At 37.5% G+C, this 15,216-nt stretch overlaps 2 protein-coding genes and 3 non-coding genes across 5 annotated transcripts; all 5 read left to right on the top strand.

Moving 5' to 3' along the window:
• The first annotated feature begins 785 nt into the window (after window positions 1-785).
• Window positions 786-8,824, top strand: LOC127180417 (NACHT and WD repeat domain-containing protein 2). Its single transcript, XM_051134434.1, has 7 exons — window positions 786-966; window positions 1,430-1,518; window positions 2,009-2,116; window positions 2,722-2,925; window positions 2,994-3,129; window positions 3,210-3,733; window positions 3,820-8,824. The coding sequence occupies exons 1-7, from the start codon at window positions 927-929 to the stop codon at window positions 7,501-7,503; spliced, it is 4,785 nt and encodes a 1,594-aa protein (XP_050990391.1). The 5' UTR covers window positions 786-926; the 3' UTR covers window positions 7,504-8,824.
• Window positions 8,825-10,693: 1,869 nt separating this feature from the next.
• On the top strand, window positions 10,694-14,581 carry rps3 (ribosomal protein S3). The gene is made up of 7 exons (XM_051135496.1): window positions 10,694-10,841; window positions 11,370-11,500; window positions 11,615-11,708; window positions 11,794-11,888; window positions 12,158-12,345; window positions 14,054-14,257; window positions 14,517-14,581. The coding sequence occupies exons 1-6, from the start codon at window positions 10,812-10,814 to the stop codon at window positions 14,251-14,253; spliced, it is 738 nt and encodes a 245-aa protein (XP_050991453.1). The 5' UTR covers window positions 10,694-10,811; the 3' UTR covers window positions 14,254-14,257; window positions 14,517-14,581.
• Window positions 11,932-12,081, top strand: LOC127181257 (small nucleolar RNA SNORD15). The gene has a single exon (XR_007829745.1). It is a non-coding gene; the product is annotated as a small nucleolar RNA SNORD15 (small nucleolar RNA).
• On the top strand, window positions 13,824-13,969 carry LOC127181259 (small nucleolar RNA SNORD15). Its single transcript, XR_007829747.1, has one exon. It is a non-coding gene; the product is annotated as a small nucleolar RNA SNORD15 (small nucleolar RNA).
• Window positions 14,296-14,441, top strand: LOC127181258 (small nucleolar RNA SNORD15). The gene has a single exon (XR_007829746.1). It is a non-coding gene; the product is annotated as a small nucleolar RNA SNORD15 (small nucleolar RNA).
• Window positions 14,582-15,216: the final 635 nt, after the last annotated feature.

Genomic DNA, 15,216 nt, shown 5'->3' with positions numbered 1-15,216 from the left:
TCTCGTTCTGAAGCGTCGGTGAGGGTTTGAACCTTCTGTAATAGTTGCATATGAGTCCCTCAGTTGTCCACAGTGTGAAAAGATGGATCTCAAAGTCATGCAGTCATTGTTGGAAAGGGTTTAAATACACAAAAATGCTGAAAAACCAAAGAATTTGAAGGACCTGAAGGATTTCTTCGGGTAATTTAACTGCAGGACAAACAAGGGACTCACTAAACAAAAAAACAGCTGTGGATCATTCAGAAAACACAGTATTAGGAATCAAACATATATAAAATTTTGAACAGGGTCATTTTTATAAATTAAACTATTATTTTCTCTTGTGGACTACATGTTAACGTCTTTAATGTGAAATATCTTATTCAGGTCAGTACTTTAATAAAAATTAACATTTGCTTATTTTGGTAAAATAATTAACATTTTGTAGATTCTGCAAGGTGTATGTAAACTTTTTACCTCAACTGTAACTGCAAAAAATGCAAACCTATTACATATGTCCGAAGTGGACAAACATTTGAAAACAAACACATTTCGAGTGTTTGAAAGTTTAAATTTAAATATTTTTAAAATTAATTAAAATTGTCAGATGCTTTGTGTTTATATGTGTGAATGTTTTAAAATTGATTTAAAAGCTAGAGTGTTTTGTTGGATGATATCTGTTTTATCAAATCATGCTGCTTGTCAGTTTTCAAAAGAGTGGGCGGTTCTCCCAGAGTTCCATGTAAATAACAGAGACATGTTTCCTGCTGGGAAATGAGATACGAGGCTAAACGTGCAGTCGCCCTCCTCGTCTCCATTCTTTCTCCATCCACAGAGTAATGAGTGTGGATTTTTCTCATATTTCTACAAGAACAAAATGTTTCAGCATGGTAATTTTATGCAGCCACATGGAATGAATGAGAAACTTCCACTCTAAAGGAAATTAGATGGCTTGTGTTAAAGTTTATTTGTGCTCCAACCCAGAAGGTACGTATTACAGTTTGTTTTAGCCAATTCTTAAATGTTTCTGTACCTACAGATAAATATGAACTTGAATTAATGTGTTTTAAAGGTTGCAGGAATTCATCTACACCTTTTTTATGCAACGCTTCTAAGCATCACATGCGCTCTAATGTGCAAATGAGATTTTGTAGTCATACAGGCTTGAAATTATATGATTAAATTACTTTTTTTTTAGTTTAGCTTTTTTTTAAATCAGCCCGAAGCCTAACTTTAATTCATCAAAGACTGTTTTCTGATTGCAAAATAATGTGGTAATATTTTAATAAAAGTTTAGAACTTTTTCTCCTTTGGAATAATATGCACTGATAAAAATGTTCACCGCAAGACCAGAAAAGTGCATTAAGTAAAGATGGTTAAATTTGATTCCATAATAACCTTAAAGATCTGGGCTAGTAAAATCACAACTGAAATGTTGACTGTGTTGCAGAATCTGTGGTTGAGAGGAGGTTACTAAGGCAGAGAGTTTTCCCCAGACTGAGAGAATACTGCAGATGCACATATGGAGTTGAGTTCAGAGTAAGCAAACATTGACATCTTCTGTCAGTATGTAAAGTGTTTGATCAGCTTGTAAGTTTAAATTTAATTCTGAAGAACATCATAGTTTGTTGCATCCAGCTGACAGTAACTAATGATTTTTCCCACTAGCAATTGTGTTTTAATCTATAAACATGAATAAATAATGGTTATTTCTTTCATTGGAACATTGAGCATTAAACAGGCCCTCCTACTGTCTCATTATCTAAACATCATGCATATTTAATTGTGCAAATGACAAAAGACTGACTGGGTTAGTATTGAATGTTTCTTGTTAACTCTATTTCTGTACTGCTCTCGAAAAGCACGTCAATACACATTTTACAGCATATAAAACACTGGTTGTTTTGGCTAATAGTATGGGATCTGGGCCACCAACACAAAGCCGTCTTTGAATCTTCTGCATCATCCCACTACAACAACAAACAATAAAAGTAAACAAAAAGTGTATATGGATTCAATCTGTCTGCAGGTTATTGACCCATATGAAGCAGCAGATCCCAAAAACTGGCCTGCGCAGAAGGAACGACTGCAGATACTGGAGGATTGCAGGAGAAATTCTCTGGGACCTTTCTTTGTGGTAACTTTTAGCTCAGTACAGCATGATTTAAACTTGGGATGTGTACAGTGGTCAAACGTTTACATACACATTGCAGATTATGCAAAATGGTAATTATTTAACCAAAATAAGAGGAATCATACAGAATGCATCCATCATTTCACACTGAGGACATGCGAGGTAATCATATGCAACTATTACAGAGGGTTCAAACGCCCACTGATGCTCCAGAAGGAAGTGCACTGCATTAAAAGCCAGGGGGTGAAAACTTTTGAATTTACACATCAGGGTAAATTTCAATTATTATGTCTTTTGGGAAACATGTAAGTATATTCTGTAGCTTCTGAAGAGCAGAACTAAATGAAAAAAATATGATATTTAGGCCAACCCCCCCCAGTTTGTAATGCATTGTTTTTTCCTTCTGAAGCATCAGTAAGCATTTGAACCTTCTATAATAGTTATAAATGATAGTCCCTCAGTGTGAAAAGATGGATCTCAAAATCATGCATTGCATTGCATTCAGAGCTCGTTAATGAACGCATGAAAAAAAATATTCTGATTTTAATTGAGTAATATTTGGGTTGAGAAACTTACAAAATTAACTTAGTTTTTGTCTCTTGATTCAGGGGCTGGTTGGTGAACAGTATGGAGACGCATGTTTACCTGAGCAGATTGAAGCTTCTGAGTTCCAGTCTGTTCTCCAGGTATGTCAGCAAATGGGCCTTAGGACTGACATTCTAGAGAGATGCTACCAGAGAGATGAAAACACCATTCCTCCCTCGTTTTGTATACTTGATGCATCAGGACATTTTAAACACCCTGGTGAGCAGGTAAGTAACATGTACTGCATTGTTGGTGCATGGAAGCAGATCATTTAGTTAAACTCTTTTATCATCAGAGAGAGAATCCAAATAAAGAGAACAACTGGTGTGAGCTACTTCCAGAGTTGAGGAGAATCCTACATGATGTTGTGAACCAGTGTGTTCAAGAGGGGATTATGACACATGAAAAAGCTCGGAAATATTTCCAATCAGGTGAGTCAGTCTTTTTCTAATTGCATAAATTTGCAACATATTCCAAATCAAAACTGTCTAATTTATGTTTATCAAACCAGCTCTTGAAAATGACATCCGCTATGCATACGAGGACCATTCCAGTGACGATATTGCAAGATGTGTTTGCTACGTTCACAAAATAAATATCCCATTGAAATCAATTGGATTGCCTCCAGAGAAACAAGCCCAGTTCCACCAACTGACCCAGCTCCGAGACCACTTCCTGCCAAGCATGGTTGCATTCCACCAAGCCTTGGTGTATAGCACCACCACGAAGTGCAACTGTCTGCAAGGTTACACACCTGAGATGAGGCTCAACTTTGCTGTTGGCCTGAGTGAACAGATACATTCAGATCTCAAGAAACTCATTGACAGCAATGTCTCAAATGAAAGGACTGTTATAGTCGACGAATTTGGCCAGAAAGATCTGTGCCACATCTTTTCTTCTCTTTACAGAATTGAACGAGCAGAAGCCGAACATATCAAATCATACCTAGAGGGGGAAAATACAAAATTTCCCTTCATACTCAATGGTAGACCATGCTCAGGCAAAACTGTGCTTCTGGCTCACTGTGCAAGTCAGGTATCTGAAAATGTTTTGCAATGTTTGTGGTTGAATACTTTTAGTAGTATATTCTGTGACATTAATATGGGCTTTTGCATTTGCAGGCATCTGTATGGTTGAAGAATCTGGATCCTGAGATCATTGTGTACTTCATAGATGTCAACAACTCCTTGAGACAGCTTCTCAAAGACATTTGTAAAAGGGCTGATTCAAGTAGTACCTGTGTCAACAACATCTATCAGCTTAAGGAAAACTTTAAAAGGCTCCTGACCGCAAGATCACCATCCAAGAATCCTTTGGTGCTCATCATAGATGGTCTTGACCAACTGCCAAAGACTGATGGACAACTTGACTTGACATTACTTCCCGAATCATTAGCTCCAAATGTAAAGCTTATCATTTCTATCAACGTAAACAGGCCTGCCCTTCTCGCTACTCTAAAGATGTATTACCCAGATTCAACTGTGTTCTGTGAGTTGCAAGAAGTAGAGAGTAAAAGTTGCAGCCAGCTACTGACAACACTTCTTCAGGAGTCCAACAGAAAGATCACATCAGGCCAACAGATGTATGTGAATCAGGCGTTTAAGAAATGCTCTGTCCCGCTATATGTGGAACTCCTTCATAGACAGGCATTCCACTGGAACTCGGAGTCTGAGATTACGGAGAACTCTTTGGTCCAAGAGGTCCATAATAACATTGTCCTGATATTTGATCATCTAGAGAGGAAGCATGGGAAAGATGTAGTCTCCAAAGCTTTAAGCTATCTTACCTTGGCCAGGTACGGCATCACCGCAGCTGAGCTGACTGATGTTCTTTCTTGTGATGATGAAGTTCTTGCATCTTTCCTTCCACCAGGCAATACCATACCGCTTACAGTGAGGGTTCCTGAAGTTTTCGTGGAAAGCCTTCTTTCAGACTTAAAGGGGTTTCTAGTGCTAAGGAACATTTTAGGTACCCAAACTCTTTTCTGGGTCAGCAGACACTTCCCTTTGGTTGTATGTAAGAGGTACCTGTGCTCAGAAGAAACAAGTCAGAAGATACATCATGTGCTGTCAGAATATTTCAGTGGCTCTTGGGCAAATGGCACAGCAAAGCCTTTGATCATCAGTGAAGGCTCTTCAGATGTCCCACAGAGTATTGACATTGACAGAGAAGTACCAAGTCAACCTTGGATCTTTTCTCCTCCTTTCTCTATCTCTACTGCCAAGACTCCACCAGCAAGACCACATCCCAATTTGAGGAAACTCCACATACTCCCTTTCCATTTGTTGAAAAGTGGGAGAATAGAGGAACTTGGCAACCAAATGATTTCTCAAGAATACCTCCAAGCAATGCTGCAAGCAGAACTGGCTGACGAACTATTTTTGTGGCTTGAGAGGACTTCTCAGTTGGTGTTTCCCAAGAAACTTCAGCTACTCCATATCGTGTTGAGATCTTCAGTTTGTCTACTGAGGAACAACCCTGCTGATCTTCCAATAGTACTGCAAGCCAAACTCCTTCCTTTCCTGGGTGTTTTTCCTACACTGGATATATGTGTCAGTCCGCCAAGGTCTGAAGGTATGATCCCAAAAAATGGAGTGCATACTGTGTTGCCTCCGGTTCCTGCAGTGCCTTATACCCAGTGTACACTGCAAGAGTCGACAGCTTCCCGGATCATGCAGTCAGCTGGATCCTCCTGTGGCACTGTGGTGGTTGTATTTGAGAATGGTTCTGCTTGGGTTTGCAGTGGAGGTGCATTTGAGGGCTTCGAACTAACCCAGTCCTCTAATCTGCAGTTCACAAGTGTCATTAGCTCTGGAAACATATTCCTTCTAAGCACCCATTGTGGTAAACTTTTCTTGTGGGATGCAGATGTTAAGAGACAGCCTCAAGAAATTCAAACCCAAAAGAGGGAGAACGCCATTCTTGAGGGTGTCTTGGTATCTGATGACAAACTATTTGTATGGTGGAGAGGACAAAATATCGTTAATGTATTTGTTGATAGGGAGGAACAGACTGAACTGCACTGCACTTATGAGATAACCTGTGTGATATGTTCTGAGGACGGTGATGTAATTTACTGTGGACAGAACGAAAGTTCTGTGACCATATTTGACTGGTCCAATGGCCAGCTTCTAGCCACCTTTACTTGTCCAAAAGACATGCCATTAATTGACATGATTCTTTCAGAGGGTGATGGGATGCTTACATGTGTAGATCAAGCAGGAAACTTGTTTGCTTGGAATCTTGAGATTATAACAGAACCAGTTCTGATTTGTGAGATCCACTGCGCAACCCTGGGGAAGGTGTTAAACATAGACTACAATGGGGACAACATTCTCCTAATATGTAAAAGGCAACAAATGCAACTCATTGACATTTATCAAACTGATGTACTTGACCAATTCACTCCCCCAAGAGGCAAAACATTTAAGCAAGCCAAAATAATTCAAAACTCGCCCTTCATTCTTGCTTTACTAAGCAATTGCCCATTTCTGCTAGTTTGGAATTGTGCCTCTGGACAGTGTGTGTTATGTCTGGACACTGCAAACTGTCAAGTTATTCAACTTCTGAAATGTGGGGCCACTTACCTGGCAGCAGTAACCGACATAAGTGTTCTTATTTGGGACATGGATCTAATTACATTTTCAGCACTGGCGCCAAAATCTGGAAAGAGGGTGGAGATGGTGGCTGTGGGATCTTCTGGAGAAAGCTGTTACTCTTCGGATGGCTCCAAACTTGTTTGGAAGTGGGGGGTGTTGAGTTGCAAAGTAGAAGGCTGCTTCCTTCACCAAGGTACTGTGGAGTCTATGTCCATCTCTGGAGATGGCAACTACCTTGTGAGTATTGCAAGTGGAGACATATATGTCTGGGAAACCAGTGGGGAAAATATTTACAGAATCTCTGGTAGTCAAGCTTACAAGGTTCTAATAACACCCAAGGGCAACTCCGGAGTTGCACTATCAGAGACAGGCCTATCAAGGGTGTGGAAGTTGGAGAGTGGACATGCGATTTGCAGCATTCACCATCATCTCCAAAATGCTACCATTTCCCTAGAGAGCACCTTCCTTTTAGGACTTCGCAATGGGGATCTCTTGGCTGTTAGCCTCTGGTCTGGTAATGTGAGCAAATGCTTCTCATGCTTGGACCAGTCAGATGTTGTTGCGTTCCATTCTCTGCTTGACCATCCAGATTATGTGATTGTTTCTTCAGCTTCCGGCGCTGTGTACTCCTGGAGGTTAACGGAGGATACTGTTTGTCATCAGTTCCAGCTGCCAGACTCTTCCTTGTGCCAACCGGAGATCTTTACACTATCATCAGATGGAGGGTATGCCATCCTTTCAATATCTGAATCCACAATAAACATCTTGGACTTCGCCAACAGCAAACTGTGCTCTTTGAGAACTGAAGGACCTGTTCCACAACCATATGCAACTATAGATGTTTCTGGTCAATATATGGTCTATATATGTTTCTCCTCTCTGGTGTGCCAAAATATATCCTGTGACCTTCATGAGAAGCCAATGCTGGTAGCCATACGTTTGACGGATGGGGAGACTGTAGGCAGGTTCTATTTGTGCAAGAACCCATCTACTCTAAATGTTTCTGAGGATTTGTTTGTGTATGTGGGGTTTCAGGATGGCTCTGTTGGGGTTTATGCTGTTAATGACACCAAGATGGGTAAAACCAGCCAGAAGAAGGACATTCAAAGCCCAACACTTTTGTGTCCATTGGATGACCAATTGATCTGGTCGCCTCTGGAAAAACCTAACCTTACTTGGTTTGAACTGCCCTTGCAAGTGTATTAAATAGTTCTAGTGTGTATTTTTACAAGGTTCCAAAGTGTTAAGACTGCATTTGTGATGTGATAAACATGTGTTTTATAATATTTTTAAAAAATGAAATGTTCATTTGTCTTATATACCTCAGGATTCAAGAAGATGAGAAAGCAGGTGTGAAAATGTAAGCTGTACATAGCTAGTTTCTAAAAATAACTAAGTGATTGGTGATGATTTAAATGATTCTAATGATTTAAGAGTATCACAGTGTAATATTTACTGTATTATACATTTTAAGGCTGATCTAAATGAAACTCATTGGGCCCATTTGACTTGCGGTTCCAAAGGTTTGTGAGAAATTTTAAAGAAATCGGCCAATGGGGGGGTGATAAAGCATTTTTCAAGGTTGTAAACAGTTGTAGGTTGTGTGGTTTTTCGCACATACACTCAATATTTGTATCATATGATAGAACTCCTCATTCTGGACAACTTTGCGTCTAGAACCACTGCTGTCAATCAAATCATTTGTTAAATGATTGAGAAAATTTAAAAATAAAATAAAATACTTTTGCAAACTAGTCCTAGGTTTTGCACTCTGTCTGGAAAAAACCCACTGCAGTACAATTCTCTGGAATCTGTAGGTCAGTAATTATCAAAAAAACACTGAAATTTATCCTTTGGGAAGCTATAACTGGGTCATTTAGAAAGGGGCCCTGTCCAAATTTACCCAAAATCCTATAAAGCCTAAAGAAAAACTCAAAATGTCACAAAACCTGGTGAGCATATGAGACAAGTGATTCTAAACAACTATGCAAAGTTTTGAGGAGATCGGACCACCGCTGGCGCTATAACAGTCATAAACATTCAAAAAATTCTATTTTTATGGTACATTACCTGGATTTGCCAGATATGCATTGATTAAGGTCGTTACAGGCTTGCAAAATAATATTTAATGTCTTTTAATCACTGCTTGCAGCTATATTTCTATTTATTGTCCATTTGCTATTTATTTTTGTATTGTTGACTTGCATAGTCACACAGCATGATTTTGTGTGTACATATCTGTGTACATATTATGTATTTATTATATTGAATACAACACGTGGATAATAACTACGCTCTAACCCTGAACCTACCCCTAAATCTAAGCTTTAACCCATGTAGTTACTTTATACTACCCAGTATTTTTTGTTTGTTTGTTTGTTTTGGATAAGTACACTGTAAGTACCCATAAAGTACCCATACTGTAAATTAAAGTGAAACTGGAGTTTCTGTATTAAACCTAGAAATTAACTTTATATAAACAGCAGTTTCATTTTTTTAATGTTTAGATAAAAATGTTTAGGGACATTGTAATGGTCCAACTTTTAAAAGAAAAAATAAATAAATAAAAATCCTAAAGACAAAAAAATGTGTTTACGTTTGATTGTTTACTTTTTTGTTAATTTGATGTGCTTTTAATGTAGTTTAGACCTAAACTAGATGAGTAAAGTTTGAGAACGAACTTTAAGTTGGCTTGAGAAAGCCTAGCCTGAAAGTTTGAAGCAGTTGTAAAATATGGAAGCAGCTAGCATGACTTAACACATTGCTTACATGATTTAACATGTTTTAACATGATTAGCTTATTGCTTGTATTTTTATAGGCTGATTACAATGTTGTTAGCATAATTTGCAAGTTTCTAGAATGTTGTTAGCATAATTAGCAAGTTATTAGCATGTTTCTAGCCTGATTAGCATTTTTTAAACATGGTTAACATGTTACTAGCTTGTTGTTAACATGTTTCTAGCATGATTAACATATTACTAACATGTTGCTAGCATTTTTCTATCATGATTAGCATGTTACTAGCATGATTAACAAGTTACTAGCATGTTGTTAGCACGATTAGCATGTTGCTTTATGTTTCTAACATGATTAGCATGTTACTAACATGATTAGCATGCTGTTACCATGATTAGCAAGTTACTAGCATGTTGCTAGCATGATTACCAAGGTAATAGCATGTTGTTAGCATGATTAGCATGTTGCTAGCATGATTAACATGTTACTAGCATGTCGTTAACATGGTTAGCAAGTTACTAGCTTGCTAACATGTTTCTAACATGATTAGCATGTTAGTAGCATGTTTCTAGCATGATTAGCAAAGCTGCTAGCATGTTTCTGGCATGATTAGCAAGTTGGCTAGCATGTTTCTAACACGATTACCAAAGTTGCTAGCATGTTTCTAACATGATTAGCATATCACTAGTATGTTTCTGGCATGATTAGCAAGTTGCTAGCATGTTTTTAGCATGATTAGCAAAGTTGCTAGCATGTTTAGCATGTCGCTAACATGTTTCTGGCATGATTAGAAAGTTATTAGTGTGATGTTAGCATGATTAGCATGTTACTAGCATGTTGCTAGCATTCTTCTATCATGATTAGCAAGTTATTAGCATGATGTTAGCATGATTAGCATGTTACTTGCACGTTGCTAGCATGTTTCTATGATGATTAGCAAGTTATTAGCATGATGTTAGCATGATTAGCATGTCACTAGCATGTTGCTAGCATGATTAGCATGTTACTTGCACGTTGCTAGCATGTTTCTATCAGAATTAGCAAGTTATTAGCATGATTAGCATGTTACTAGAATTTTGTTAACATGTTTCTAACATGATTAGCATGTTACTAGCATGTTGCTAGCATGATTTAGATAGATTAGAAATATTATAAATATTCGAGTGGAAGCTTAAATTAGTGTAAATGGATTAGAAATAGTACATAGAAGGGAAGCTTGATTGAGCCTCAAGGGATTCTGGGAGTTTGAAGAGTGTTGGCTCATTTGAACATTCCATCTGTGTAAGTCTATGAGATTTTTGGTGGTTTTGATAGTCTGGTTTATGAAAACCATAAGCCCGGATCAGTCTGAAAAGATCCAGCACACCGAGTCAGACCAGTCTGAAGGTCTGGACCGAGTTTGGTGGTTCTAGCTTGAAATCTCTAGGAGGAGATAGACACCGAAATTTGGCTCAGAAGAAGAAGAATCTTAAATAGTAGATCAGTAAATTGGCTTTCTCAAGCCAACTTAATGATGAAAAGAAGTAATTATATTGATCTTACCTTATTAACTTGTTTCAAACACACAGATTTACCCATTAATTGTTATTTGTTATGAAACATTTAAAACAAATTGTCTATGTTCTACACTTTAAACGCTAGCTAAAAATAGATTACCGCGTGTGATGTGAAAACTACAATTCCCATCGCCACACACAGTCATACGGAAGTGATTCGTTACCATAAACGCACTTCCGCTACATTGCCAGTTCCTTTCCTGTCTGCGGCCTCCGGCAAGATGGCGGTGCAAATCTCTAAGAAGAGAAAGGTTGGTTAGAATTTCGTCTAAAAATTGTGTAATTAAAGTGCAGGGGTACAAAATAAGAGCGGGACCTGTTTACTATGGTACTTAACTATAATTTAAGATGATGAGATGAGGATATAACAAGGATGTTGATGCGGATTGAGCTGGATGCTGTCGGCACTGAATCTGACGTGAAACATGGCAGATGAACGCAGCGCTGAGTTCACTTGGCTTTCCTGTTTGAGCGGTTCAAATATGTTTAAAACGATGGAAAAGTTACTTTTAAGCGGGTTATATGTTTCCGGAAGTGTGCCTGGTAGATATTGACATTATTTCCAGGTATGGAGTTGGAGTTATAAGCTTTTGTAGTATATATAAGCAGTTTTACGTGCATCACAAATATTTCTAGTGTTAATCAGCATGTTATATCAGTTTTTATTGTTATTGTCATTTCTGATTGACATTGGCATTCAACACATGTTGCAAGATATTTGTCTGTCATTTTATTTTCTGCATTAGGAGCTCTTAATCATTTTAATGTTTCTCTATCAGTTTGTGTCAGATGGCATCTTCAAAGCTGAGCTGAATGAGTTTCTGACCCGAGAGCTGGCCGAGGATGGGTACTCTGGCGTGGAAGTCCGTGTCACACCAACAAGAACAGAAATCATCATCCTAGCCACCAGGTGTGCACTGTTTAATTTCCATTAACATTGCATGCTAAAAATGTGCATTTAAAAGCAATGACATGGGATATGTCAAGCATGAAGTGTTATAACCTCATCCGTTTGTGTTTTAAGAACCCAGAACGTCCTGGGAGAGAAAGGCCGCCGCATTCGTGAACTGACTGCCGTCGTTCAGAAACGTTTTGGCTTCCCTGAAGGCAGTGTTGAGGTAAGATTACTGCTGAATACTGATGTAAAAAGGGTCCAAAATTAGTGATTTTTGTGTTTTGAAGTATTGCGTTGTTTCGTCATAGCTGTACGCTGAGAAGGTCGCTACCCGGGGTCTCTGCGCCATCGCTCAGGCAGAGTCTCTGCGCTACAAGCTGCTCGGAGGACTGGCTGTCCGTAGGTGAGCATTCGTTTCCCAGCATGAAGTTACAGACTGAAGTTCCCTTCGGTGATGATACGATGACGAGTCGGAACGGGGCCGGTTCTGTCTTTGAGGATTCTGGGTCAGACTCATGTTCTGTGTGTCTGGCTTCAGGTCCTCGAAGCAGTGAGTCCTATTCGTTTGAAGATCTTGAGGCATTTGTCTGAGAAGGATTGGAAAGCAGGCAGCGTGTTTTATTTGGAATATAGATCATTTTTATGATTGTAAGTCATGTTTGTTTTCCTCAGGGCCTGCTATGGTGTTCTGCGCTTCATCATGGAGAGCGGGGCCAAGGGTTGCGAGGTGGTCGTCTCTGGTAAACTGAGAGGTCAGAGAGCCAAATCCATGAAGTTCGTGGATGGCCTGATGATCCACAGCGGAGACCCTGTTAACTATTACGTCGACACTGCTGTCCGCCACGTACTGCTCCGACAGGGTGAGTGAGAGTCACGGAGGGAGATAAAATGGACTGTGGTTCTCTCTTGAGGTTTCATTTGTGACTGATCTTTAGCAAATTTGTTTTAGTGTTTTATTAGGGGATCTGTGGAAATGTTTAGTGGAGAAAGTGTGAAAAATAATAAAAATTAAATAAATACAATGCTCTAAGTAGGGATGTAGTAACTCAAACTAAGTACTTTCTAAATATTTATGATTTATGCGTTCATAAGCATTATGAATTTGTCATTTTAGCAAATTGTTGTAGTTTAATAGGAGGAAATATTTAGAAAAACTAAAAAAAAAAAATTAAATGAGAAGTGTATAACAATACTATGAGTAGAATAAAATTTAATTTAAGCTATATTTTAATTTCAGATATAATCAGAAATGTATTTGTCATTGTGTAAATTTTGAAAATATTTCAAGGGTGAAAAATAATTGAATTAAAATGAGTCAGTTCAGTACTATAAGTGGGGAAAATGTAGTAACTCAAACTAAGTATTCTAAATATTTATAATTTTAGACATAAGCACTCAATTTGGCAAATAGTTGCATTTTAATTGGGGGAAATATTTAGAAAACTATAAAAAGATTATAAAAAGTAAATTAATAGAACAGTGTAAAACAATACTATGAGTAGAATAACAAAGTTAATCTGCAAAAAAAATGTATATAACAATAGTGTATAACCTTACAATACTATGTGTAGAATAATTTAATATAAGTTAAACTTTTTTTTTTTTTTTTTTTTTTAATTATTTCAAATATAATAGTTTATTTGTAAGCTATTACACTTCTCAAATCTTATTTAAAAAAAAAAAGTAAAGATAAATATAAATATATATATATATATATATATATATATATATATATATATGTATATATGTATGTATGTATGTATGTGTATATATAATTAGAAAAAAAAAATAGTTTAGTTTAAAATAATTTAGAAAAATATATGCAATTTACTTACTAAAAGAAATAAATTACAAATGTTTTAGACATTTTAAGAACAAGTTGGGACTTAAGTTGGGAAACTCGATGTTTTAATTTTAAATATTTGTAGTCTTTGGCATCTAAAAGACTGAAAGCCCCTTATTTTGCTCACTGATAAGAACATAGTTGAGACAGACCGATTTTAATGATTTTATATTGCAATGAGAGCTTATGACTCAAATTAAAATCAAATCAAAGTCTGAGAACAGAAATGGTTGTCATTTCCAACACTTGGACTTAGAGTAACTTGTTTTTGGAAATGTAATGTATAAATCATTCCTTCAGTGATGATATAATAAACCAGAATTGGATTGTTTCAGAAAAGTCAGTTTCTGGTTCTTCAGAGCAATGTGACTACTTAGAGGCGTTAGTCTGAGAAGGTTTTGAATGCCTGCCTTCAAATGACATGGCATTATACTGATTTCTGGTCAGTGTTTTGTAAAATATCCTTGTGATTCTGTCAGTTGACCACCACAATCCCTTCAGTGATGATACGATGACGAGTCGGATTGAGGCACATCTCTGAGGATTCTGGGTCAGGCTCATGTTTTTTGGGTCTGATTTCAGTTCCTCAGAGAACATGTGTTCTCTTAGCTTGAAGATGTAGAGGCATTTGTCTGAGAAGGGTTTTTGTTTTTTGTTTTTTTTGCTGACTAGTTTTTGACGTGTCTAGTTTTGTAACACATCCTTGTGATTCTGTCTTCATATAGGTGTGCTTGGAATCAAGGTGAAAATCATGCTTCCCTGGGATCCCAGCGGCAAGATCGGCCCCAAGAAGCCCCTGCCTGACCACGTTAGCATTGTGGAGCCCAAAGAAGAGGTCCTGCCCACCACCCCAGTGTCCGAACAGAAGGGTGCCAAGCCCGAGGTCCCAGTCATGCCACAGGGAGCCCCAGTGCCGACCGCATAAAGGGGTAAGACCCAAAAACCCCAAACTGACTTCCATGTTTGCCTTCAGTGATGATACGATGACGAGTCGGATGGAGGCCCGTCTCTGAGGATTCTGGGTCAGGCTCACGTTCTGTGCGTCTGACTTTAGCTCCTCAGAGGTCACGTGTTCTCTTAGATTGAAGATGTAGAGGCATTTGTCTGAGAAGGGTTTTTCCTTGCTAAACTAGTTCTTGTCTTTGGTGTTTTTTTTAAATTCTAACAAGATGTTTTTGTCTCTTCCAGGTTGACCGATCATTGATGGAAGGCCTACTCTTTTCTGTATAAAAATAAAAGAATAAATGGGGAAATGTTGTCTGTTTTCATTCACTTCATATGAGCCATTTTTTATTGCTCATTGATTTCAATACATGGTAATTTTAGTAGCTTTTAGTGCATCTGAGTGTTATCTACCTGAAAATGTTACTTAAAACGGTGACCAGCAGAATGCAGCTAGTAAATCATGTTAACAGTATAAGCTTTGTCAATGTCAGCTGTGATATTAACTGCTTAAAAACAAGTCATTTTATTGATTTTACTTCAAGTTTATAAAGCAGAGCGATTAATCGTAATGAAATTGCAACGTAATAGATGGGAAAACTAATATTACATGTTATGTTGAGTGACTATATATTTGACTCCCTGTTTCACAATATTCAAAGGTAACATGACTTTTGGGCTGATTTTCTGGATAAGAATTAAGATTATACCCTACCTGTCAAAAGTTTTTGAACAGTAAGAATTTTAAGGTTTTTTTTTTTTTTTAAGTCTCTTCTGCTCTGTACTGCAAAACAATACAATTTTGAAATAATTTTGCTATTTAAAATAACTTTTCTATTTGAATATGTTTTGCAATTATTTTATTTAAAATGTATTTCTGTGATGCAAAGCTAATTTTTTTTTTTTTTTTTTTTTTTTTTTTTTAAAGAGCATCATTACTCCAGTC

This window comes from Labeo rohita, chromosome 18 (genome assembly GCF_022985175.1).
Source record: "Labeo rohita strain BAU-BD-2019 chromosome 18, IGBB_LRoh.1.0, whole genome shotgun sequence".
Lineage (NCBI taxonomy): Eukaryota > Metazoa > Chordata > Actinopteri > Cypriniformes > Cyprinidae > Labeo > Labeo rohita.
Note: the sequence above shows the minus strand (reverse complement) of the source record. Positions and strands in the feature narration are given on the sequence as shown.